This window comes from Papilio polytes, unplaced genomic scaffold, assembly GCF_000836215.1.
Source record: "Papilio polytes unplaced genomic scaffold, Ppol_1.0 DF820844.1, whole genome shotgun sequence".
Lineage (NCBI taxonomy): Eukaryota > Metazoa > Arthropoda > Insecta > Lepidoptera > Papilionidae > Papilio > Papilio polytes.
Window position 1 is genome coordinate 477,688 of NW_013528360.1, and position 26,228 is coordinate 503,915.

Sequence of the window (26,228 nt, forward strand, 5' to 3'; positions counted from 1 at the left end):
GCCGAAAGGATTTAAATTAAGAATACATGCAGATTGCGATATAATTATTAATTTTTCCTTGAAGAGTAAGTAACGAGCCACAGATATTCAATAAATTGTAAGGACATAGAATGGTACTATCATTTCAACTTAACGTATCATTGAGTGCCCATTCTAAGTGACTCAATACATCCTTATACCCGGGCATTGACCTACATTGTGATATAACCCCGCCTTAAAGCACTACTTTCAATTATTTAATTATTTAAGAAGTCTGAGGAGATTTTTGACAAAACAAATCTTATCTTTCTTCTTACTAATACAAAAGTTCAGATGGATAAATGTTTGTTAGAGTTTGTAGCCCAAACGACTGAACTGACAGACTTTCTGCCCCGCACATTCTTGTTGTGGAACGGTCTGTCCTCGGCGGTATTTCCAAACCAATACGACTAAGGGTCCTTCAAGAAGCGAGCCTATCATTTCCTCAAAGGCCGGTAACGCATCTGTAGTTCCTCTGATGTCCATGGGCGTCGCTGACCACCTCGATGTTCTCGCCGCTCGTTTGCCCCCTTTATTATAAAAAAAAAGACTTCGTTGACATTTGGTACAGATGTGGAGGATACTCTGGAAGAACACACAGGCTAAATATTTTTTATTTAATTCTACGGAGGGAGTCGCGTGCGAAAGCTAGTATATTAATAAATATATCGTTATGTTATAACTTAACTACTACGATTCCCCGATGATAAGGTACAATTAGACGACTGTCAAATTTACCAAAGCGTGTTTATTAGCCTAATTCTAAAAAAAGCATTTAGTCGTTTGAACTTAATACGCGGAATAACGCATCCACCAATTGCATAACATTATGCCAATCTATACTTCTATACTATTATAATAAAGCGTAAACACGCTCTTCTTTGTTGCCTAAGATGTCAGCAATTACAGCACATTTTTTAATAATTCTTTTTTAATTAAAAGCCCTACACTTACGTCACGCTTTAGGCTATATATTTTTACGCAATTAAACTTTGGGAGTAAATGTTTTGGATAAAAACGCTAATGTGGGAAAGAGACCATAAGTTGCTGCCAACATCAAGGAAGCAAAATTGCTAAGGTTTGTCATGTGAAATTTGCAATTGATAATTTGATAATTGTAAACAATAAAATAACATTTTCATAATTTTATACGGATGAAGCCGCACGGGAACAGCTAGTAGTTTTATAATGGTTCAGTCAACACGATACGATTTTCTTAATAACGTAGTATAGTGAACATAATTGTTCCATTGTACGCATAAATAGGAAGTGAATTCCCAAGTAGGTAAGTTACATATTTTTAATTAATTCAGCTGTGATTAAGACATCAATTATAATCAGACCAAAGTATCAATATCTACATTATTTATTATTTATTAATTGAAGCATTGTCGTGAAAAAAATACTATGAACCAGTTTTTTTTTAATTCCACACTTTGTTACTATTTATAATCTATGATCTTTTAATTCTTTGTGGCGGGAAAAGAGCCCCAAAAGAGTTACAGTTTTCTTTTAATGCTACTAAATTAAGTAAAAAAAAATGCTAGTTTTCTTATTGCATTAATCTTATTTTTTTTGCGCAATGTTTATTGCATCTTATGTTTACAAAACTATGAATTTAAAAATCCAACTAAATTGTATTGTTAAAAACTTTTTTATTACGTCTGTATTTCATTTCATGTCTAATTTATGTTTAACTAGCTGTTGCCCGCGAGTTCGTCCGCGTGGTATTAGAAAACATACGAACTTTCTAAATAACAAAAAGCTACGTATCCCTCGAGAACCGGACACTTCTCGGGGCTGAACGTTGTCCCATGTGTACTCCTGACTTTGTTTTATATCTGTGCCAAATTTCAATAAGATATGTTGAACCGTTGCAGGTTTATCGAGTAAACATTAAAAAACTAAATTAATGAATCCCACGGGAACTGTAACTATTCCTGGGATAAAAAGTGGCCTATGTGTTCTTCCAGACTATGCTCTAAACCTGTCCCAAATTTCATGGGGATCCGTTAAGCCGTTTAGGCTACAAACGCTAACAAACATCCATCCATCGTAACTTTCGCATTTATAATATTTATATGACATGATATACATAAATTACATACACGTGGTATTCGGTATTAATCGAACACTCGCAGGAAATCCCATGACACTCGCAAGCGACAATGACATACCGTAAATTAATTCTCGATTAGTTTTCGGAAGTCCGTCCCTGGTAGCCGGATGGAAATTATTCACTAGTGAGAAATCACTACATACAATAAATTACTCTTGTCTGTCTGAACGTTGTAAAAGTAGATTAAATACAAGTCTATTTTTATTAACTGGATTTTATTTTATTTTTTCTTTATATTTTTTTTTACAAATCTTATATAAAAAAAATATTAATCAACAGTAAATACTTAATTTTAGAGTTAAAAAAGTTATTTAAAAAAGATTAAGCGTTACTAACAACGAAACATTATAATCGTGGCCGAAATTATTGCAGCTTTTGTTTTTGTAACTTCTGTAATTAAAAAAATAAAAATAAAACGCAATAAGGCAATACCGTATGCGGCCAGTAGTATCGAATGACGTTTCGATTCACCTCGGACGCAGCTTTATAATCATATGTTGGTCAAGATCGCGGCGACTTGACCGGTGGACGCGAGCGCGGCTTTCGGCCGTTATTTCTCACCTTAGCCTTCAGTCTTAGTTAATTCGTGTTAGTGTAGTGTTATTTTAGCAATGGCTAAAGACGTGTTTGTTCTCGTGTGTGTTGCACTGTGTTCGCAGCTTGCGTTATGTCAGTTTGGTGAGTAAAGGCGGGAAAAGATGTATTTTATCTGTGCCGTAACAGTTTTGGCGGCAAAAGTTTTACTACTATTTTAACTAAAATTGTTAAATATTTATGTTAGGTTAATAAAATAAGTTATATTGTAACTGTAGTTTATTGTTCCGTAGTTTTTGAAAAAATAATTCGTTTAAAAATTGTCAAAAAAAAGAGCTATTCGGCTTATCTTTATTATGTTAATATAATTCATATATTTAAATTCAATCTTGTAACGCATTAAAATTCATAATTTACATAATCATTCATCGAATAAAAACTTAATCAGGAAATCATCAATATTTTGTCGTTTGGTTTTTTTTCGTAAAATATCACAAATAATCTATTTTTTTAATATTCGAAATATAGTTTTAATACTTAATTCATAAACTAAAGCACATGAAAATAATTCATACTATATATCGATATCTGATTAATACAAATAAGGTTCTTCTGTGACAAAAACTTGTGAATTATATTTGCGTTGGCAGAAATAGGAAATGTATTGCATTTGATTAATTCAACGAGTGTAAATAAATTAATGTTATTAATTTATGAATTTATTAATATAATTAAAATGTAAATACCTCCCACAAGATGAAGTGACAAATCAAGGTTATTAAATGGACTGGACTAATTTTTGTGATGTAGTTGTCCAGTAACAGGATATAAAATAAAAAATAAAAATGTATTGTAGTCTATGGTCTAAAGACTAGGGATAGTTATTGATTGTTTTAGATCATAGTGAATCGGATTTTTATTAAAATATAAGCTTAAATGCTAACATAGAAAGACAGAATAAATTAAAAATCGTTAGATGAATGTTTTTTTTAATTTTGATAGACTCTTAGTAATAAAATCCAGAATTATCGCTAAACGATTCTTCTTCATAGTTCTTGTTTTTGCGAGTTTTAAATCGATTTTTTTTTAACAAACTGTTGTCGACAATTCGCCATTTGATATCAAGTATCGCCTTTGACTTCCTGATTACTCGCTCAAAGCAGTAGGTCAATGTCTTTAACAAACTAAAACATACAATGTACAACAAAAGAATTAACTTATGTTTAATTATAAAAAAACTCTTGAAACCTTAATTTCTACTTAATTTTCCAAAAAGAAACATTCAGATTACTCTAAAAGACTAGCCTTATGTAATTTAGCGTAAAAATTAAAAAGAACCTCCAACTTATTCAATAATATCTCACTCGTTAGTTGTTACTATAGAAAAAAGAATAATTAAAAATATGGAAAAAATTCTATGCAACAAGTTATTTCGATCTATACACTGAAATGTCTAAGTTACGTCCTTTTTTCAATCCAAAATACGTCATTGATAAGTAACTTTACTGGTTTTGTGTAAACTACGATATCGGTGTAGAACGTAACGAATTAAAACAAGCCTAACTATATTGAAGTAATTTATAAAGTATTCGTTTATTTGAAACATAAAAACGTATTTTATTAAACGACAAAAGCGTGGAACTTAATTTTTTAAGTATTTAAATAGTCTATAGCAGTGATTCTCAACCTTTTTTTGTTGCGGCACATATTTAACGATTTCAAAATTTGTCGGCACACAGAGAAAAAGATTTTTTTATAATATAAGGTGGCAAACGAACAAGCGGCTACCTGAATCCACCGAAATGGAAAGCGACTGCTGCCCATAAACATCCGCAATTGCAGATGCGTTGCCTACTCTTAGTTGACGAATAAAGAGACGCACATAAAGAGGACATTTCCCCTTCCTATGATTTTCCTCCACCTAATAAAAGTTTTTACTTACTATAACACACTGCATAGATAGTTTATGACAAAAAGATGCAAAATTTGGCGGCACACTTTTGAAATTTGGCGGCACACAAAAGTGCTGGGGCCAGTGGTTGAGAATCACTGCTCTATAGCATACCTAACTAACTAATGTTTGTTAGAGTTTGTAGCCTAAACGGCTGAACGGATTTCGGTGAAATTTGGTACAGATGTAGAGGATAGTCTGGAAGAACACATAGGCTACTCACTTTCGTTATTTCTAATTCTACGCGAACGGAGTCGCGGGCGAAAGCTAGTGTAAAATAATATAGTTAACAATCGATTAAACGTTCTGATTTTCGAAATAATAATAAATGTTTGTGTGTTCATATTTTAATTACGATCGTAGGATTTTTCCCTCAACGTGAAGATCGTCGCTTCAATGTATTCGGTGCTGTTCAGAATATTCTAGAAAATCCACGCAGAACACTACAAGCGGTGTTAAACTTCGGACCCGATAGAAATCAGAACAGACCAGGTATAAATGGTCAATATTACGATCAACGACCTAACTATCCAAACTTCAACCCTAATGAATATTATTATAATATCAGATATCCTAACAGAGATTTTAATAATGGAAGAGATATCGTATTTGAACCAACCAATAATCCGTTCCAAAATTATCCAAATGAATATTTGAACACAAGACCTAATGAAGAATACGTAAATGAATATTTTGGAAACAACAAAAATGATATATCGATCCCTTCCGCAGATACAAACGGACAAAACAATTTCAGCAACAATAACGTACCTAATTCACCGTTTGATTCAGAAGGAAATAGTGGATTACCAACGCCATCTAGTGTCGAAGAGAATATAACACCTGTACCTCAACAAGAATCAAATAACAATGGTATCCCAGTTGTCCCACCAACAGGTCTTGAGACTAACGGAATACCGACAGTCCCACCACCTGGTGTCGAAGTAAATAGTATAACACCTGAATTTGGATCTGGAAATGGGAACAATGGTATCCCAGATGTCCCACCAACAGGTCTTGAGACTAACGGAATACCGACAGTCCTGCCACCTGGTGTTGAAGAGAATAATCTAACACCTGTACCTCAAATTGGATCTGGAAATGTTAATGGAATCCCAGATGTCCCACCAGCAGGTCTTGAAAACGGAATACCAACTTCACCTCCAATAGGATTCAATGATAGGAACTCGGGTAATTCCGACTCATCTGTAACTGAGGGTTTGACGACACTAGCGCCATTAACTCCCGTGCCTAATACGGGACCAAGGAACAACTTTAATTTCGGATCTGAAGGATTATTCTGTAATTAACGTTTTTTTTATTATTCTGGGTTAATGTTTCACTAACTTGTAGCGGTAACATATTGTAATTTTGTATAATAGGGGAAAAGGAAACACTGATACTTGAAATCTATAAAAAATAATCTAGATTTAGTATATAAAATTATTAATTGTTTGTATCTAACATTATTCTAATATTTTTATGTTATGGAATGTTCTAACTTATTTACTTACTACAATAATTCAAAACCAACAAATTATTTATGTTACAATAATAATTGAAATGTATAAATATTATTTCAATCTATTTTTATTGGTGATTCGGACTCGATTTTCAACTCCACTTAGCTAGCTTTTATATTATTTTAGCATAATATTTCCGTCTTAATGGAACATTAAGATTAATCTTCTATAAATTTAGATAAATGTGATCGAAACACAGTATTATCCATTGTAACTGCGTAAACATAAGTAAAGGTGTGGCGAATAATGGCAGACACTTAGTTTGAAGTAATTTTATCGTTTATCTCAAACCTATGTTAAACCGCTAACTATCGCTTATATTGTTACATAGAAACCATAGAAGTATTTTATTTCTGTCTGACGCAATCTATTTAAAATTACATAAACATTTTTCATCTTCAATTAGCAATTAAAAACTCATTTGTACTGTTTATTGACATATCATAGGAAAATTTACAAGTTATATTTACTTCGTATTAAACGCAACAACAAGAATCTTCAGATTAATATGTTTAATATCAATATTGAATAATGTAACGAACAAAAAACTAACTACTAGAAGACGTACGCGTTTTCGCCAATAACGAATTTAGCAAATATTCGATCAACTTAATTTTAAGTACATTCTTACTTAATTTTAACAGTGGTAGAGCCCGCTTTAACATCTTCGCACGATTGGCCCGGTGTAATACCACGACCACACAGACAACAGGCGTGAAGTGGAAGCAATTCCGCGTTTAGTCTGATGAGTGTGGTGCCGGAGGCCTAATTTTAGTCCTTTTCCCTTTCCACCCTTTTCTTAAGAGGAAAGGATGGAAAGGAAAAGGGGATTTGATGGTGGGGGAGAACATAGGAAGGGGAAATGTCCTCTTTATGTGCGTCACCTCCTTCGTCAATTTAAGGGTAGGCAACCCATCTGCAATTGCGGGTGTTTATGGGCAGCGGTCGCTTTCCATTACGGTGGATTCAGGTGGCCGCTTGCTCGTTTGCCACCTTATATTATAAAAAAAAAACATTCAAAAACATATTGTGAATACAATCATTAGAACATAATTTAAAGATTTAGAATTTAGACACACATAAAATAAAATAATTTATAACTTTACACACAAGAGAAAGGTTAAAAGAAATCTCTACTTGGATGGTGTATGACTTTGTAAGAAAGAAAACAACCATGTAATCATATCAAATATTCTAGTGGTCTTTACGCTAAAGGACATATAGTTACATAGGTACTGGCAACCATTATCCTGTCGCTGGAGCAATAAACAAAGTTAAGGTCATGACAGTAAGACTTCAAGTGTGAACAAGCGCTTACCATCGTCCAATCGATAGATTATTCCCAACCGTCACCCCACTCTGTCCCCATCTGGGAATACATAATAAAAAGTTTCATCCGTCCCACTTTTAGCGAAGAGGGAACGGTTGGAACTTATAACGGTTCCATCTGTCACCTTGGTGATAATGGACTAAAAGGTGGGACGGATGAAACATCATTCTCACGTTGGGACAGAGCGGGGTGACAGTTTGGAATAATCCTAATCGATAAGATTGTAGTTTAGCTAGTTCAACAATTTACATTTCATAATATAAAAAACATTAGAAAACCGGAAAAAAGATCAATCGCCTTGTATCGATGCAGTAAAACGAATAGACAATGAATTACGTTTTTTAACCACCAAGGTCGTGCTAAGTACTTGAGATGAACAAACACGGCTGCCTCGCACGCGTTGTGTAATTATTTGTGTATTTGATTTCACTATATTGGCAGCTAAATGACAGAGAACGTATTCAGTTAGTTGCAAAATCATTTAGATAAAATAAGTTTATTTTTCGAATAGAAAACCACAAAAAATACAGCCGTAGGATAAAATCTTATGTTTCTAAACGACTCGCCTATACTCCTTATTAGAAATATACAGATAATAAAAACGGTAAACCCGTTTCCCTCAATTTATCGGAAGTTTCGTAATTTCTTCATTCATATTCTAGTTTTAAAAAACTGCAATAAGCAATATCTAACGTACAAGGATGACACTGATTGCTATAATGATTTTGCATAAAGATTATTGCAATTTACAAGCATTCACTAATTGTTTTTGTATTAGGTACTTCATTAAGTAACTATATAAAGTCGCTTCCGGTTGTCCGTCTGTGTGCTCAGATCTTTCTACAACTAGACTACATGTATAATATAATAGAGATGTACTGATAATTTTAGATATATCTAATGTTATGTTGTAAAAATAAACACAATTTTTATATCGGCAGAACCGTGGTGTTGCGGATGTCTATGGGCGTCATTGACCATCTCTGTGTTCCCGCCGCTAGTTTGCACCCTTCTCTTATAAAAAAACCATGCGAAGTCGGGGCATCTCAGTAGAATATAAATTAGACAAAGCTTTATTCTTATTCTTTAATCGTATAATTATTCTGCTACACTATTAAATAATTAAATGACCTTGTATTCATTGTGAACTCTGTTTACCCCATCTCGATTACTATATTGCGTAAATAAACTACGCTTTCGCAATATAATGACGAATATTGACTTAACTAAGAGATTTTAAAGTGTTAAATAGAAAATAAACAATCAAGTTTGTCAATCATAAACCAGTCGTAGGGAATCCCCTTTAAGTTACGGTTTTAATTTTCTACCAAAATTAGTAGCTATATTAGAGATTTTTAAATTATCTCTTGAAATATTTCCCATAATAATTTTGCTATGCATTAGTATTGCTAATTATCTTCCCACGTACATAGTTTTTTTTACATATGTAATGCATTTATAAATTGCCCAATGACATTAACGTTAAAATATATCATTATATGTCATTTTTTCATGGCAACACATGCATAATGTGAATCTAGAATCAAGTGCTCGTTTATCACTGATTTTCCTGTCATTAGTTATATTTTCACGTCAAAGCTTTTTATGTAATAACTGTAGTAAATAACATAGTAAATCTAATAATGCTGTGACGTCAGATTTTAAAGAAATTTGCTATTTATTATGTTGATTCATCATCATCATCACCAGCTCACTAAAGGTTCCCACCGAGGGGCTCGGAGCCTGACTTAAGTTAGGGTGACTAGGCCAAAGTCAACCACGCTGGCCCACTGCAGATTGGTTGACTTTACACATATCTTTGAATTTCTTCCCCGATACGTGCAGGTTGCATCACGATGTTTTCCTTCACCGTAAGAACGTCGGGTAAATTATGTACATATGACAATCCGAAAAATAACATTGGTACGGCGGGATTCGAAGCTCCAAGACCTGTAGATTATAAGTCAAGTGCTTAAGCCACCGACGCTTTAATTATGTTGATTGAAGCTACACATTTTAATGCTGCAACCTTATCACTTATTTTAAATCAATTTTCGCACTACATTACACTGTATCGAATCATAGTTTACTAATTTTAGGTGATTGGTGCATGATATTTGTCCAGTATTAACTGATTTTTTGTATAACTGGTGAAGGAGAGCGGACGTATATCTTTAACTAACGCATAACTGTCGATTGTCGATTGTTTCGCAGCCAATTCAACTGTTTAGTTACACGACTAAAATCGAGTAATATAACCTCCATTTACGCTCATAGCAAGCAAAACGAGGTTAAGTTGTGCGATAGTTTAGTCAAAGGTGTTCTTGCGATTTAATAATGTTAAATTAATTATAATTGGAATATTCTAGACAGCAATATCCGTTTTATATTTGCTTTCTTTTTATTCGATTGTGCATGTTCCGTTGTTTAAAATGTAGGCTTACATACACATGGTCGAGGCCAGTAAAATGGGATAGTAGCTGGAATGCTACTGGACAAGTATCAATTACTAGCACAATGTTAACACACTTGCCAGTAAAATGCATGTGTATTTCCGGCCTCTGAGGTAGTATTAGTAGGCCTAGTTTAGTATTCTACCACTACGTGTTTTATATGCATAATGGAGGTTATTGTTATTGTTACTTATTACTTTTTGGGATTATGTTAACGTGTTTTGTTACCAATATGGTAGTTACTTATTGATGCTTACAGTGGAGACATGCCAGACACCACAAGGCGATGAGGGCAGCTGTGTCAACTTGTACCAATGTGAACCGTATCTTAAGTTACTCAAAGACGCTCACAGAACGGTCGAAGCCACACAGCTGTTGAGGAAAGCGCATTGCGGATTCGAGGGCAAAAACCCTAAGGTTTGACGTTTTTAGAATATCTATCGACTAATTATTCTTGAGTAAATACCTTGAATAAATACCTTTGAATAAACTATCGCACAACTGTTAAGTCACGCTTTGATTTTTAGTTATGCAACTAAATAGTTGAATTGGCTGTGAAAATGACAATGGCACAACAGTTGTGCTATAGTTTAGTTGGAGGTGTGCTCCTTCTTTTGTTACTTTGGAACCTATAACCTAACTGATTGTACTCGAAATAGATGTGCTTATCCCATAAGGTAAATGCACCAAATAGGCTAATCTTTAGTTCCTCATTTCCAGGTGTGCTGCTCCCGACCAGGCATCCCTACCGCACTGCCAACGCAAGCTCCAGTTACCGAAGCTACGACTCCAACTACGGAGCCTCCACGACCGTCCGCTAAATCCCTTACTGATGACGACTACGTAGATGCCTTCCCAGATCCTCCAGTATGCGGCACGAGTAGCGCGCAGTTCACTAAAGTTGTGGGAGGTGTTAACGCCAAATTGGGTAAGAAAAGTGGTCAATGGATGATTATGTCTGTGACGACCAGTGTCTTTATGTTCCCATGTTTGTAGGTGACTTCCCCTGGATGGCTCTGCTGGGTTACTTATACCGCGGGGGTCCGAGCGTCGACTGGAAGTGTGGAGGTTCGCTCATCACCTCGCGGCACGTGCTTACCGCCGCGCACTGCATACATGGACTTGACAGCTTGTGAGTGTCATATTTAGTCGCACTAAACTAAACTATCGCACAACAGTTGTGCGATTGTCGATTGTTTCAGCCAATGCAACTGTTTAGCACAACTAAAAATCGAGTAGTGTACCTCCATATAAGGTCATAGGAATCAAAGCGAGACTAAAAAGTTGTGGAATAGTTTGGTCAAAGATATGCGTGCTCTTATCACGTTCAATGCCACCCGCCTAGCGCATTTTAATACCAAATGATCCATTACATGGTTGGATAAAGTGGCAACTAGCTAACGCACAGACAAATTACAATGGCTCGCGGTCTAGGCCATTTGTATGGAGTTCATGATCACTGACAAAGCTAGACTGTTGGATATAAGCTCTTGGAATCAGAAATGTGTAATTATCAACACCGAAAAAACAAAATACTTATTATAACTAGTTTTAAATTAACTCCTGTGCAGATTATTGTTCCATCTTACTAATATACATGCGAAAGTTTTGATGGACGGATGTTTGTTAGAGTTTGTAGCTTGAATGGCTGAACGGATCTCGATGAAAATTGGCATAGTTCAGAATAACCTGGAAGAACACGCTACTTTTGTTTATTTAATTCTACACGGACAGAGTTTTCATATTTAAAAAACATATTGAATTTATTTAGATTGTCAAACGTAAAGATCACACGTAGTTCACATCCTCAAAGATGCAATGATATAGACGAAATTACGTCATTTAATTTAATATTCGATACGTTGGTCTTATCAACATGCATCGTGCACTGTGATTTGTATTTTATTACTAACATATATACTGTTGTCGAATGCTTAAGATCCTAAAAACTGCATTAAAAAACATTTGTACAGAAGGAAAAATAACAAACATGTCTGTTCCTTAATCATAATAAAAATAGGATTTTAATTAAAATAATTATTTCAAGTCGTTAATCTTGTAATAATTATTTGTGTGACAAATGAATATGCTTCCTACGTAATGTTTTTACAACTTACAATTTAAATTACGTAACTATATTTACTTTAAAAACCAGTTTTATTTCTAGTTTGTATATGTTTAATGGCCGGTTTCCCAACTACATTTAACGATGAGTATTTTTGGTTCAGTAACTTTGTTAAATTCGTTTCTGAACTACGCAACTTGTATTTTAAATCACATCACTAGGTAGTCTTACTAATATCATAAATGTGAAAGTTTAAATGAATGGATGTATGGATAGATGGATGGATGTTTATTAGAGTTTGTAGCTTAAACGGCTGAATGGATTTCGATGAAATTCGGTATGGATGTAGAGGATAGTCCGGAAGAACACTTAGGACACTCGCTTTTGATTTTTTTATTCCACGCGGACAGAGTCACGGGCAAAAGTTAGTAATAAAATAAATAGAAACTTCAGCAACACAGCATAAGTAATAACGATTTAAAAGTTTAGTAAACCACAGATGTAACTTAGGTTTAATGCCATCTATCGACCGTTATCATATACTATTTGCAAACCAAAATTTACATATTATTTTTACATCGCACAAAAAAATGACATGCCAGTATCTTGCACAGTTACTTTTAAACAAATTACTCGCACATGACAGCTACCGGTGTGTTTATTACTAACTGGCATGTCAGTACCTTATACGATATTTGATATGACAGCTACTGGTTTGCAAATTAGGGGTCGTGATTTACGGAACTTGACATTGACCTCTGTCTTATACGATCTCGTTGACATTTTACTGACATAAGTATACGGATTGCGCCAGTAGTTGGTATACCTACTACTACATATAACTGGAATTTCTACTTTTATAGTAATTTCACTAAAACTATTTTACGTAATATTTGAATTATTTAAAGGTCATCGTACAATAGACTCGACAATAGTGAATATACCATTGCCCTAATTACCTTGATACATTGCGTTACATCCTTCCGGTTTATCCAAAATTAAAACATTGAAGGTAACTGCTAAAGATCGTAATCAATTATGTTTAACTATTTTTATAAAGCTAAGTATACCGTTCAGAAAAGATTTACCGTTTTAAACGCCATAACATAAGTTATTTTTCTTTTTTGTAGTCAGTTTAGTTTTATTTTTTAATTCTTTGTCATGTAAAACTTTTATTTTTTATTATAATGTTGTGTTAGCCTGTAAGTGTATGCATGATGTTGTGTTTTAGTTATAATTACTTTTTTTCATCATACAGAACTTATTTCATGTGATACGTTGGCTTCCTATTGTAAATAAATAAATAAATAAATAAATAAACATGTCTTAGAGCGGGCACACACATTTGACTAAAATATCGCACTACTATGTGCGATTGTCGATTCACAGCCAATTCAAAACTACAAATCAAGTAGTGTGCGCTTCATATAAGTTTATAGGAATCAAAGAGCGACTAAACAGTTGTGCGATAGTTTAGTTTCAGGTGTGTGCGTTCTTACCGATATAATGCGTATTAAAGGCTGTAACTGTATAAACTTTCAACGTACTAATATTATAAATGTAAAAGTTTAGATGGATGGATGTTTGTTACAGTTTGTAGCCTAACCTGATGAAAGGATCTCAATGAAATTTGGCATACATGTAGAGGATAGTTTGGAAGAACACATAGGCCACTTCTTTTTGTTTTTTTTTTAATACCACGCTGTCAAAGTCAAGGGCGAAAGCTAGTGGATTATAAAAAGTTAAAATATTCAATAATTTAGATTTGTTTTTTGCGTTATACACTATGTTTATATTTCAGTTTACCATATTAATAACATAATGTATGTTTTCCAGATATCTTGTACGTCTGGGCGAGCTGGATTTGGAACGAGAAGATGACGGAGCTGCGCCGATAGATGTCCTTATAAAGAGAAAGATCGAACACGAGGACTACAGTAGAAATTCTCTCACCAACGACATTGGCGTATTAGTTTTGCAACAGGACGTCACATTTACAAGTAATTTCTGTTATCCGTGACTTTGTCTGTATCGAATAAAACATTAGCCCGTTTTTTGACTATATGTTATAAACATCGAAATCCGTTCATTTGTTTTGTAAATACGAGATAACATGTTGACACAAACTTTCGTATTAAGATAGGGAATTAATATATTTAAAATCATGCTTGCAACATGTGGATTTAAAAACCAGTAAAAGATATAGTCTATGTTACTAATAACGTAATGATGAAAGAGTTTTTGATGTCGGCCCAGTAGTTATTGATTTATTTTAATACATACAAAGATACAATTCTTATCTCTTTATAATATTAATATAGACAAGGAATTCACGTAGTATTCTTTTCAGAACTTATCCACCCCATCTGTATCCCACTGGCTCCGGAACTGAGGTCTAATTCTTACGTCAACTATAACCCAATGATCGCCGGCTGGGGCAGCGTCTCTTACCGTATGTATACATTTATCTTTCAACTCCGTCTACCCTTTTGTAGCAAAAAGAGCATAAAAAGAAAAAAATCCATGCATATTCCCTATTGCGGATGTCTATGGACAATCGCTTCGTCATTTTGGTATATTGAAGTGGCCGCTTGTGCGTTTTCCACCTTATAATATAAAAAAAATCTCCAGATCGGCATAATAGATATAATTCCACATAGAGGAAGTCCAGGTCAAAGCTAGTATTAAATGAGTGCATTTTAAGCATGATGCTTGTGTGCAGGCGGCCCCAGCGCCAGCCACCTGCAGGCGCTGCAGCTGCCGGTGGTGAGCAACGAGTACTGCGCGCGCGCGTACGCCGCCTACAAGGAGCAGACCATAGACGAGCGCGTGCTGTGCGCCGGCTACGAGCGCGGCGGCCGCGACTCCTGCCAGGGCGACAGCGGCGGCCCGCTCATGCAGCCCGTCGTTAGTACCACTTTGATGCGATTTTAGTGCCTGGACAAGTTGCTAACCTCCGACAGGAGATAGCACTCGAAGAAGAAATGCTTTGAGCGAGGTTTTTACTCCGCCTTTTTACCATGCCTTGGAGAAAGGTTTGCTTTAGGGTGATAGTCGTTCAAATAAGTCCTTATAACGATACTGTTAGCACTTTAAAATTAGGATTTAATCGAAATCTGCAGGTTAATAAACGTTGACTACTTTTAGTCCGCATATGGCCAATTTGACCATAAGTGAAATTGCAAAAAGAACATGCGCAAATGAAATTTGAACATTATTATCGACGTAATTAAGTAATAAAACGGAGACTAAATTTTTATTACGTTGGAATATAAAAAAAAACATTAACTGATCCTTACTTACGGAGATAAAATATAAATCCTAATTTAATTCAAAATTATAGAAAACATTCTGTTGCTCGGATTTCCTCCGCGTGAAATTAATAAATAGTATAAAATATAACCTATGTTACTAAGTGATAGCATAGATTTTTTTGTTAAAAGATTTTATGAAATCGGCCCAGTTTTCGAGTTATTCCAATAATATTAAAAAAAAACATTTATAATATTATAGTTTAAATTTACTTTATACAGTTATTTTGTGTTACATTTCAGTGGAATTCAAAGAACTTCACCACGCCGATGTACCAGATCGGGGTGGTGTCGTACGGCAAGCAGTGCGCGCAGGCGGGCTTCCCCGGCGTCTACACGCGCCTCACGCACTTCATACCCTGGCTGCAGGAGAAAGTGCTCGGGAAACCCTCGTGAAATGAAGTTTTAGACCCTTTTCCACCGAAACGACATGCGAACTTTGCAGCAACCAGTGGAAACGGCCTTAGTAAAATCAGCCGTTAGTGAAAACGAGGTCTTACAACGGTTGTGAATTGTGATAGACATTATTTATACTCTGTTTTTAAGTTTTAATATTAAAAGTAATAAAATGTATTTTAAAATCTCTTTTATAATATCTGGTTTTAATTATGATTTAAAAATTAAACTTACCCTTAAATGCATCAATTTTTTTCTTTTTAAATACCATAAATTGAAACAGATACATTGAACATAGAGTAAGGGGAAAAAAAAGTAATTTTTTTTAGTTTCAAAATAGTCTATTGTTAAAGGAAGAAAAGATTTAGTCTCAAAAATGATAATTTAACATATATTAATAAATCATAGCTCTCTTTAGGCAAATCTATACTTCTATACTATTATAATAAAGCGTAAACACACTCTTCTTTGTTGCCTAAGATCTCAGTAATTACAGCATGTTTTTGAATAATTATTTTTTTTAATAAAATGCCCTACACTTACGTCACGCTTTAGGCTATTATCACGCCATTAAACTTAGGGGGTAAATATTTTAAAAACCTTAATGTGGGAAAGAGGCCTTAAGTTGCTGCCAACATCAAGAAAGCGAGACTGCCACAGTAAGATAATTGGTATTTTGACATTTGCTATTGAGAATTTAACAAATGCAAACAATAATTTTATAATTTCATGCGGATGAAGCCGCATGAGAACAGCTAGTAGTTACTAAAAAATACTCGACAATAAAGACAAATAATAAGCCTTTAGTATTGATCAGGTATATTTATTATTTTTTTAATGTACACGAATAACACTGGTTCATACAAAAACAACCTTATTTCCTTCTCACTTCATAGTGAACTAATTTAAACAATAGCTCTCTAGATACTACAAAACTGTAGCTCAGATGTACTAATTACATTGTAATTGCTTACAGATATGTAAAAACAGTACTAAATGTATATAAAAGTTGCTGTATTGATATAAATTTGTGCTTATTTCATACATTTGATTTGAAACATCCTGTATCTATTAATTGTATAAAAATTGGTAAACTATTGTAAAAAAAGTAGACAAAATTTGCTATAAAAACAGCAATTTTTCTATTGAGATCGTAATGGATAGCCTTTTTAAAAAAAAAGTTAAACTTACATTATACAGGCTGTTGCATTACTAAAAAAAAAAAATTTTTTTTTTGCATTTTTTCTATTTTGTATAAATATGGATATTTATGTTTCTCTTCGGTTTGTGCGAACGTTATTTCACGAGTAAATGATATAAGTTACATTTATTTACGAGCATTAACATAGAAAAATCCTGTTATCATATTACATACGGAAAAAACTTGACAATTCACATAAAACTATTGTATAAAAAAATTCTCACCACTTTAGACGCTTAAATTATTATCTATACCTTTATAAAGAGGAAAGATTTGTATTTTTTTAAATTATTGAAAAAACTCAAAAACTACTGGGTTCGATTTAAAAAAAAATTTCATCATTAAAAAGCTACGTTATCACTGAGTAACATATATGTTTTTTTTTATTTTTTAATATTACGCAGACGAAATCGCGAGCAACAGCTAGTGTATTTTAGTAGACAAAAGTTACTACATCGGGGAGAAAATTTTCTCTTGCATTGAGACTGTACTTGTTTTTAAAAAAAAAACTATTTAATATGATAACAGGATTATTTGCACTACAAGCTAAAATATTGTTATTACAAAAAATCATTGTAAAATCTTATAAAAATCGCGCACAACTAATATTGCTCGAGCAAAAAATGCCTAAAAAACCAATAATATAATATAAAAATATAGTTTATATCTCTTTTTAAATTAAATTACGCATGACTTATTAGTTTTTTACGCAAATTAAAAAAAAATTACGTTTTTTATTTTTCAAAAAATCTTTCACGTCTATTTCTCCTGCATTGATATTTCAATTTCTATAAAATTACTGGATATCTTTTTCCTTCACCTTTCTGACATTTTTCTTAATTTGCGTAGCGTTTAAATTATTACAAAGCTTATAATTAAAAATCAAATAAATAGAATATTGAGTTAATCCCAAACTAGTATTTTCAAAAGCAAAAAATGTTTTTTTTTTTATTCATGCCTCTTTCAATGAGGAAAGTTTTTTAGGTTATTATTTAATAATCGATGTTTTTGCAAGTCAATATTCTTTTTATTTAATAAAATACAACTTAACTAAATATTAACAAACATAAGAATAATGATGTTATTTTTACGAATTAGTATTTGGTTTACATGCATTTAGTTAAATAAATTATGTCGTGCCGGAGCTGCCCATTTTATTTGGCGCCCTTTCCGTTTATTGGCAGTTTCAATTTTTAGCACACTTAAAAAAGTGGTTATTATAAAATGTATCTTAAATTGAGTGTAATGTTTCTCAAATTGAATAAAAAACGATTAAAAAACTGCAATGCTTTTTCAAAATTTACCATTATACATATAGAAAAAAAAAGCGTCAGAGCTCTTAAGTATAGCAACACTGGGTACCATAGACAACAGAATTATACCAACTTGTATAAGAACATTATCTGTACCCTGATTACATTTACACTGTATATAACATGTAATAATGTTACACAACAAAACCTAAAACATTCTTACAAAACTCTACAATATCGTAAAATATATACATCGAAAATAAATAGAAAAATAAATAAAAAAATCTTAAAACCACGCTACGGCGAAACAAAAAATTTCGACACCATTTTATCCTCAATTATTCCAATACAAGTATTAAAAAATCCTGTTGAAACTTGGAACAACAAAAAAATCCATAGACAAGTTTGTTACAAGATATTACAGTTCCTCTTTTTGTTGCTCTTTTGGTTGGGTTTCATATTGATCCGTTCAGTTTCTTGGAAGCGACGGACCAGTCTCACCAGTTCATGGAAAGCTTGGTCTACATTCATGCGAGCTTTGGCACTGCACTCTATGTACGGAACTTTAAGCTGCCGCGACAACGCGTGAGCTTCATCTAACGATACCTTTTGTAAACAATTAAAAAATCACCTAGATTCATATTAACTTATGTAAGAAATGGGAAAGTTTAGATGGATGGTTTGTTACTTTATTCTACTGCTGAACGGATATTGAAGAAATTTTGCATAATAGAAGATATTCTAGAACACATACTTTTGTTTTCTTTGAATGTAGTTGTTTATAATTTAAGGATACTTCCAGTTGAACCTATTAGTCTACCGATAGGCCCAATGGATGTTTTTTTTTCCCATTAGATTGATTTTGTGGATTAGATTTTCCCTATGGGTGTTTGTAACACCTAAATTTACTTGTAAAATCAAAAATACCCCACCCACAAAGATTAAACCGAGAGTAAGTTTATTACCTCATTGAAATATTACTAAAAAAAATCTCTCCTATTTAAAAAAAAAAAAAAAAACTTTACATACCACTCTCTGATGTTCCAAGTCAGCTTTATTCCCGACCATGAGCATTGGGAATTCATCCCGGTCCTTAACGCGCAGGATCTGCTTGTGGAATTTACACAGCTCATCAAAACTGGCATGGTCCGCCACCGAGAAGACCAACAGGAAACCTTCTCCGGAACGCATGTACTGTTCCCGCATAGCACTGAACTCTTCTTGACCCGCAGTATCTAGAACTGTGATTAAGAACATATTAGTACAATCTTTTTAACTGCTAACTGATTGTATCACATTTAAATACCAGCTGTAACCTGAGTCTGTCTGTTGGAATAAAAAAAAAACTTTGTAAACAGGCTGTGTTCTTCCAGACAAGGGTTGTAACGGAACTCCGCTTCCGCATCCGCAAGTGTGGAACTTTCGCTAGGCATATTAACTCCCCACCAACGGTTCCCGCCTTGTCGTGGCGGTGGGGCTTAGTAGCCGCGGTACGTCGAGGGTCTCCGAACCGCGGTGAAGCCAAGAGGAACCATGGCCGGCTTAGCGGGGCAGGTCACGCCGGTCGGCCAACCGGCTGGCATGTCCCGCGACGCCGGTCTAATGGGGAGGTCACGCTCAGGCACCCACTCTGGGCGCGCCTCCTGGGCACCGCTGGCCCATGCGGCCAGCAGTTTTGGGGGATGGAGGCCGCGGGGGCTGTGAGTTGTGCGGGTTTATCCTGCCTTCTTGCAGCCCTCGTGGTCGGAGGAGGTGGGCCGCGGGGGCTGTGGGATGGATATGGTTTCGCCCTGTCCTCTCGCAGCCCTCGTGGTCGGATGAGGGGGCCGCGGGGGCTGTGAGTTGGGTGCCGGTTTATCCCGCCCTTCTTGCAGCTCTCGTGGCCGGAGAGGTGCGGCCGCGGGGGCTGTGGGATGGATATGGTTTAGCCCTGTCCTCTCGCAGCCCTCGTGGTTGGGAGCGTGGGAGCGCGACCTCAGCACCACTCTGCTTTCAGAGATGGGCTTGATAGCGTGTGATCCTGCGCCCCACGCGTAATCCCGGTGGTTCATAACTGCCGGGACCGCGGGCCCTATAGTCTTTCTCAAGACTGGGGCCACGAGGTTTCGCTTTCGCTTTCGTTAACCTCCGCTTCTGCAGAGAAGCCCTTTAAAATGGCCTCCGTTACAACCCTATTCCAGACTATGGTCTACATCTGTGACAGGTATGAGATATGCCCGAGATACCTTTTAACATCTATCTTTTCATCCATGTATCAAAACTTTTGCATTTATAATATTAGTGTGATTAAAAAAGTGCAGAATTAAGGCTGTTTATTCATAGATACCAAAGTTTTCTCTTTACTGTGCAAGTAATAGTTCTATGTGTACAAGTAACCATATTTCTTTTTCTTTAAACACTATCTAAAACATCTGAATTAAAAATAAATGTTTTTTAGGTGGTCCTTTATTCAGTTGCTACGAGTTATTGTGCTTAAAAATAGAATTGTGTATGTTACTTACTGTCCAACTTAGCTGGTACATCATCAATGACACACTGCTTAGTGTAGCTGTCCTCGATGGTCGGGTCATAGTCTGTTACAAAGTAACTCTGAAATATTGTAAACCACAATGTTATTTTTACAAATTATTATTTATATGAGTCACAAGTTGGCAATGGCTCCGATAATTGAGATGTGAAATTAAACGCAAACACTTTTGTTTTATAAAGCCTTATACAATTTGTTAGATCTAATTTTTTTAAAGGAATTTAGAGTTTAAGCTTGCCTTATTATTTAAGATGCAGTTGTATATTTTTTTTTTTTCAATATAACAGTGTTAATTTATAAATTAGAGGCAATATTTTTACCTCTATATTTATTGTTTTTTTTTTATTTTTTCAGTGATTTTCATAAAAAGTCATATTAGATTTTTGTTATAAGAAAAAAATGCTTTTTTGCATTAACACTTTTGTCATAAATAAAACTTTATTTTTTGATTGAATATAAAAACTTGAATGTCGCAGATTTTTATTTGAAATACTACCAAAAATAAACTATTGTATATAATAGGTATGGCTCATGAAAAGAGTATGCAATAGAGAATCTGACCGGTAGAGGGAATACATTTGCAACCACAGAAACTCCTTAAGACCATCAAAGTTCTAACATTATATTTGACACAATTTTGAATATTCCTTGTGTATTAAATTAACATGCTACTCTTACAAAACTATGTGTTTGCATCCTACTTATGCCTAGTACACACTTGGCCAGAACAATTGGACAGTAATTCATGCCAGGCATTGACAGTGTGGACTCACGAACACCAATTAATGTTCTTATAATGCCAGTAACATTACTGAGTGCTACTGACCAAGTGTGAACCAGGCATTCAATTAAAACTGTAATGAAGTGTTTCCTATACATTTTTTTCATCCTCAAGTCTTAGTTTAATTAATTCTTAACACTCGTAAAGAAGTTAAAAACTACAAAACCAATGATGACGCTAGTGGGCGGCGTCTGAATTAAGACCTTGGTTTATTACTATCCTCTATACTATTAATAAGTATGATTGTATCAACACATTAACAGAAACACAAGAAAATACACTTTTACTCGCGTTAAATTAATCAATTTATAAGAGTTATTTCATAAATATTATAACAGATTAGATGTAGGCGTAGTTCGAGCCGAATACGGAGTTTTTCACCTGAATAAATTGTATCGTGATGGCACTTTTTCCTACACCACCGCCGCCGACCACGACCAGCTTGTACGTTTGCGCCTGGTTAGGTCTATCCGGCCGCGACATTTTTTACGTTTAACACTACACTTGCGGATTAATTAACAAAAATATTGGTTCACTTTATCTATTCCGCTACTTGATGACGGCCTCCCGATGATTCAATTGGCACGTTTCGTTTTACGCTCCGTGTTGACAGATACAGTAATTCCACAACTCTGCTCATTCATAACAATAAACTGAAAGTAAGTTTTATCTTTAATTTCTGGTATTAAAAAGTTATAATCCACCAGATGTAGCCCCAAAACTAAATTCCCTCTATTAACTTAAATATTTCAACCCATCACGCCAGCTACTGCTGTAATCACTTAACATCAGATAAGCTGCCTACTCTCCTGTACATAATCTTTGAGAAGAAAAAGAAAAATGAGAAGTAATTAAATTAAACAACATTTATTAAGCAAAATATTTTATTCAGTTTATTGTTAACAATTTATAGACACTCGTCAGGTCCCACAGGACGAAGTTATTTTTTCCCAGCGTCATAACCAGGCATAACAGCGCGGAGGGCAGCGCGTAGTTGTTCATTAACATTTTCCGAAGACGGTGGCTCCTGCAGACCACGTCGGCAGCAGGGGCAGCACTTTGCGTTGCTTTTGAATGCCAGCTTCAAGCACCCTAAACAGAAATTATGACCACAAGGTGTGGTGATGGGGTTAACAGCTACGTCTTGACAAATAATACAGAGGAAGGCCTGCGTGACTTGCTCGATAAAATCTTTCTTGTCACTCTCATTGCATACAGTAAGGCACTCTTTCCATAACTTGCTGTTCAAAGTATCCGCCTCAATAGCCTCCTGCTCTTCCGGTGTCAGTATATCGCTGTTTATTTTCGCGTTTTTGGTATTTGGGCTTTTAACATTAAATATACTTGCTATTTTTTTCTTTGGACTATTCTTTGGATCATCACTTTTTTCGATTTTCTGTTTTTCGTTTAATACTTTACGTTTCTTCTTGGGCGGCGAAACCTTACTTTCAGAATCTGACGAATTATTAGGCTCTCTTTTCTTGGTGTTTTTGTTGCCTTTCGACTTCTTTTCTTTCAATTTCTTTTTTTCTGCTTCGGCTTCTAAATAGCCATCCGGATAAATTATAGAATACTGCTTGGCTTTGGGCTCCCAGGGCGCTGGATTCGGATCGTCTCTACGAAGTAAATACTTCCATACTCTAAATCCGGATAGGCCCTTTTCTGGGTAATACTTTACAACTTTATAGATTCCATCGTATCTGATACCTTCGCTTGGGGCATACTTGGGGAAGTGGCGCAACATCTTGTAAGAACGAACAACTCGAACAGGTTTTCCGTTTCGCCATGCCTCGCCCGCGTCTCCGCCTTTTTCTGACACTTCGCCAGCAGCACAGTTGCGCGCCAGTGCCTTATTTTCGCGTGTGAGAGTTTGATCACATGATTGTTCTGCCGTACGTTTGTTGCCTGAAAGGTCGCGACCGCCACTGCCAGTGTAAGTGAATTCAATACCGTTATCGACGTCGTCTTCGTACCCGCCAGATAATACAATACTGTACGCACCCTCAACATCCCGTCCATGTATACCAGAGACGGGGGGTCGATGTACACCAGTCTCTGAGAGTTGAATTCTAAATCTCCAACACATGCCCACTTCTATGCCAGGTATTGGACCGAAGTGATTAGGTGGCATCGCACATGTTTTAGTTTTTCCAACGCAGGCCATACCTCGTCCCCAATCACGGTTCGAGCGAGCTTGTTTGCGTTGCTGGCGAGCAGCACCAGGTGCTACCACAGATGCCGGATCTCGCGCACAACTGGGACAGTACCAGTCATCATCAGGCAGCTCCTTGAGTGGCGGCTTGAGACACGTCATATGATAACCCATGTCGCACTCGTCGCACAGCACAATTGTTTCTGGATTATTCTTTTTCAAACATACGCAGCACCCACAGTCCTTGCAAGGCATATTATCGTCATCGCGGCATGTCAAACATTTTAATGCGTGTGATCTTTTTTCAGGTTGCGTCTGCATCATAGTGCTATACTGCTTAGTTCTTTCTTTAACAGGTACAACTTCCTCAATGGAAAATATTTTATCGAGCACTCTTACTTTGGTTTCATTTTGAGGTACTGAATCCGCGCCTAAATATAAGGTACCCATCAATTCATGGCCGGAAGCAATTTTTTTTATTTCTTCAACCTTGAAATCATACCAATAGCCTTTTTCTAGTGGTTCATCGGTATTGTAATTAACCATGATTTTCTGACCGATTTTCAGATCCTTTATTTCCAAAACAGTGCGCGCCCGAGGCCTTATTTCTTTTTCTGTACAGAATAAATCTGAATCCTCTTCATCTTCGTCTAATTGTATTTTGTATAAAATAATTTTGTCAGACTGAAGTTTATTAGGTTCAGACGACTTATGCCCATTTTGTTTTTTCGTTTTGGAACGTGGGCTGAAAAATTTAGTAATACTTGTATTCTTGTCTTTCGTTTTATCATTTTTAATTACTGTTGGTTCATCATTATGTTCACTTTCATTATCAGATGCGTCTCCATTGGCACTGGTTTCATGTTTTCCATTGGTAATAAGAGTTTCAGGATCATAGACTATTTTAACTATTTTTCCCTCTAACCATGTACCTTGTTCTTTATCTTTAACATCTACTAAGTCTCCTATTAAATATAATTCGCTTTCTGTGTCTTCATACACTTTTGAATTACTTTTTGACTTATTACTTTGTTCATTTACCTTTTGTGTGTCTGTTTCTGCGCTGCCAGCGGGTTGCAGTTTGATCATAAGCTGTATGACGTCGTTGAGTTTTATGTTGTAGTCATGGAATGTATAACCGTCCTCGAGCAGTTTCCCGCCGTAAAACAACCGTTGTGACTTCGGCTCGATGTCAAACTTATCACTTAATATACGTCGGAATTTTTCTATCTTCGTCAACTTTGAGTCCACAACAACAACACTATCTGGTTTACCGAAAGTTCTTATCCTCACGTGCATTTTTACAGCGATATAAACAACAAAAACAGTGGTTTTAATTTACGAAACACACACAGCAGCTGACAGTACTTTATCGTGTAACAAAAGTGAATAACTACCAACCAACCAATGGCGGTAAAGATCGCTGCCAAAATGGAGGCAAAAATGGCGCCTCCGGTTTGTTTATTATGAGTTGATAAGAATTTTTATAAGTTGAAAACTAGTCTCTGAGGTTATATGCTAAAATTGGTGAGTACTAAGACGATAAAATGCAAACAATAAAGTGAAAAACTTACAAAATTTATGTAATTTTAGAAATAACATTATAACCCCACTTTCGAAATGTCAGTTTAGTAATGTAAACAAAATCTTATCAAGACATGCATAACTTTCCATGTTAATTAAATTTTCCTTATTAAAAATTATAATAATAAGTTTGGCAACAAGCTTGCTTGAATGATCAGGACTTAAAAATGTAAAATAACAATTGCCATTCATGAAGTTAGACCGAATAACGAAAACAAGAAAAGAATACAGAAAAAGTGATAAAAGCTTCTCAATAGCCAGTAACAAGGTACCAATACAGATACAGACTACTAATTTTTATTAAAAAATTGAATAAAAAGAATCATACAGACGACTTCAGTACCTCCTTCTTTTGGGAAGTCGATCAAATATAAATATTATAAAAATGATTTATGCAGATCTTGCTGGATTTACTTAGGCATCCTTTTTATATCTATTCAGTGAATAGTGGGAAGAATGTATTTTACTTATATTTTTGTATTATTGTTTACTATATCAATGGTTTCAGGTTTCCTCGAACAATACTTTTACATGGATGAACAACATAAAGACTGCAGTACATACAGATGAAAGCAAGTGAAGACATATGCCCCATTCTGTGAAGATATAACTTTATGATTTGTTATATGGAAATTTGTCATTGCTCATATTCAGAGGGAATATAGACTTCCCAGAGAAGACTGTGTTTAAGTAATTTTGTATGGTGCAATTACATATTGTTTATTCTAGCAATTTCTGTAACATTGCTTTATGTGAGAGAACCACTGATAGCACAATATAATACTATAAGTAAAGTACATAAGACCTCTATATTTATGTACAGTTTCTAAGAAGAAACATATATAATGTTCTTATTCCTCCATCAAAAATACCAATTCCTGCCATCTACAAAAGATCTAGCTAGTTTATAACATTAGTTACGTAAATGCCAATTAAAATAACTACATGCATTACTATTGTTTTACGAAATTATGAAGTTTCATTTAAAAAATATCCTTTCTCTTTACATTTTTCAGCCAAGATCATCGAA

The 26,228-nt window shown here is 35.0% G+C and overlaps 3 protein-coding genes and 1 long non-coding RNA gene across 5 annotated transcripts; 2 read left to right on the forward strand and 2 right to left on the reverse strand.

The window, feature by feature from the left end:
• Positions 1 to 2,642: 2,642 nt before the first annotated feature.
• On the forward strand, positions 2,643 to 15,886 carry LOC106110152 (venom serine protease Bi-VSP-like). Of its 2 annotated transcripts, XM_013291872.1 has the most exons (10): positions 2,643 to 2,815; positions 4,986 to 5,114; positions 5,355 to 5,924; positions 10,188 to 10,345; positions 10,649 to 10,856; positions 10,925 to 11,060; positions 13,830 to 13,993; positions 14,344 to 14,445; positions 14,716 to 14,900; positions 15,548 to 15,886. In XM_013291872.1, exons 1-10 carry the CDS (start codon positions 2,749 to 2,751, stop codon positions 15,698 to 15,700), a joined length of 1,872 nt encoding a protein of 623 aa, XP_013147326.1. In that variant the 5' UTR covers positions 2,643 to 2,748; the 3' UTR covers positions 15,701 to 15,886. The 2 variants fall into 2 exon arrangements, with proteins under 2 accessions (XP_013147326.1, XP_013147325.1); XM_013291871.1 differs by having other exon boundaries at positions 4,986 to 5,924.
• Positions 15,887 to 17,259: 1,373 nt separating this feature from the next.
• Positions 17,260 to 22,042, reverse strand: LOC106110160 (ras-like protein 2). Its single transcript, XM_013291881.1, has 4 exons — positions 21,844 to 22,042; positions 20,656 to 20,743; positions 19,184 to 19,395; positions 17,260 to 18,760 (listed from the first exon to the last, which is right to left on the reverse strand). Exons 1-4 carry the CDS (start codon positions 21,943 to 21,945, stop codon positions 18,563 to 18,565), a joined length of 600 nt encoding a protein of 199 aa, XP_013147335.1. The 5' UTR covers positions 21,946 to 22,042; the 3' UTR covers positions 17,260 to 18,562.
• LOC106110161 lies at positions 22,036 to 25,997 on the forward strand. Its single transcript, XR_001226057.1, has 3 exons — positions 22,036 to 22,121; positions 24,922 to 25,141; positions 25,707 to 25,997. It is a non-coding gene; the product is annotated as an uncharacterized LOC106110161 (long non-coding RNA).
• Positions 22,328 to 24,938, reverse strand: LOC106110159 (E3 ubiquitin-protein ligase UHRF1-like). The gene has a single exon (XM_013291880.1). It carries the CDS (start codon positions 24,911 to 24,913, stop codon positions 22,403 to 22,405), a length of 2,511 nt encoding a protein of 836 aa, XP_013147334.1. The 5' UTR covers positions 24,914 to 24,938; the 3' UTR covers positions 22,328 to 22,402.
• Positions 25,998 to 26,228: the final 231 nt, after the last annotated feature.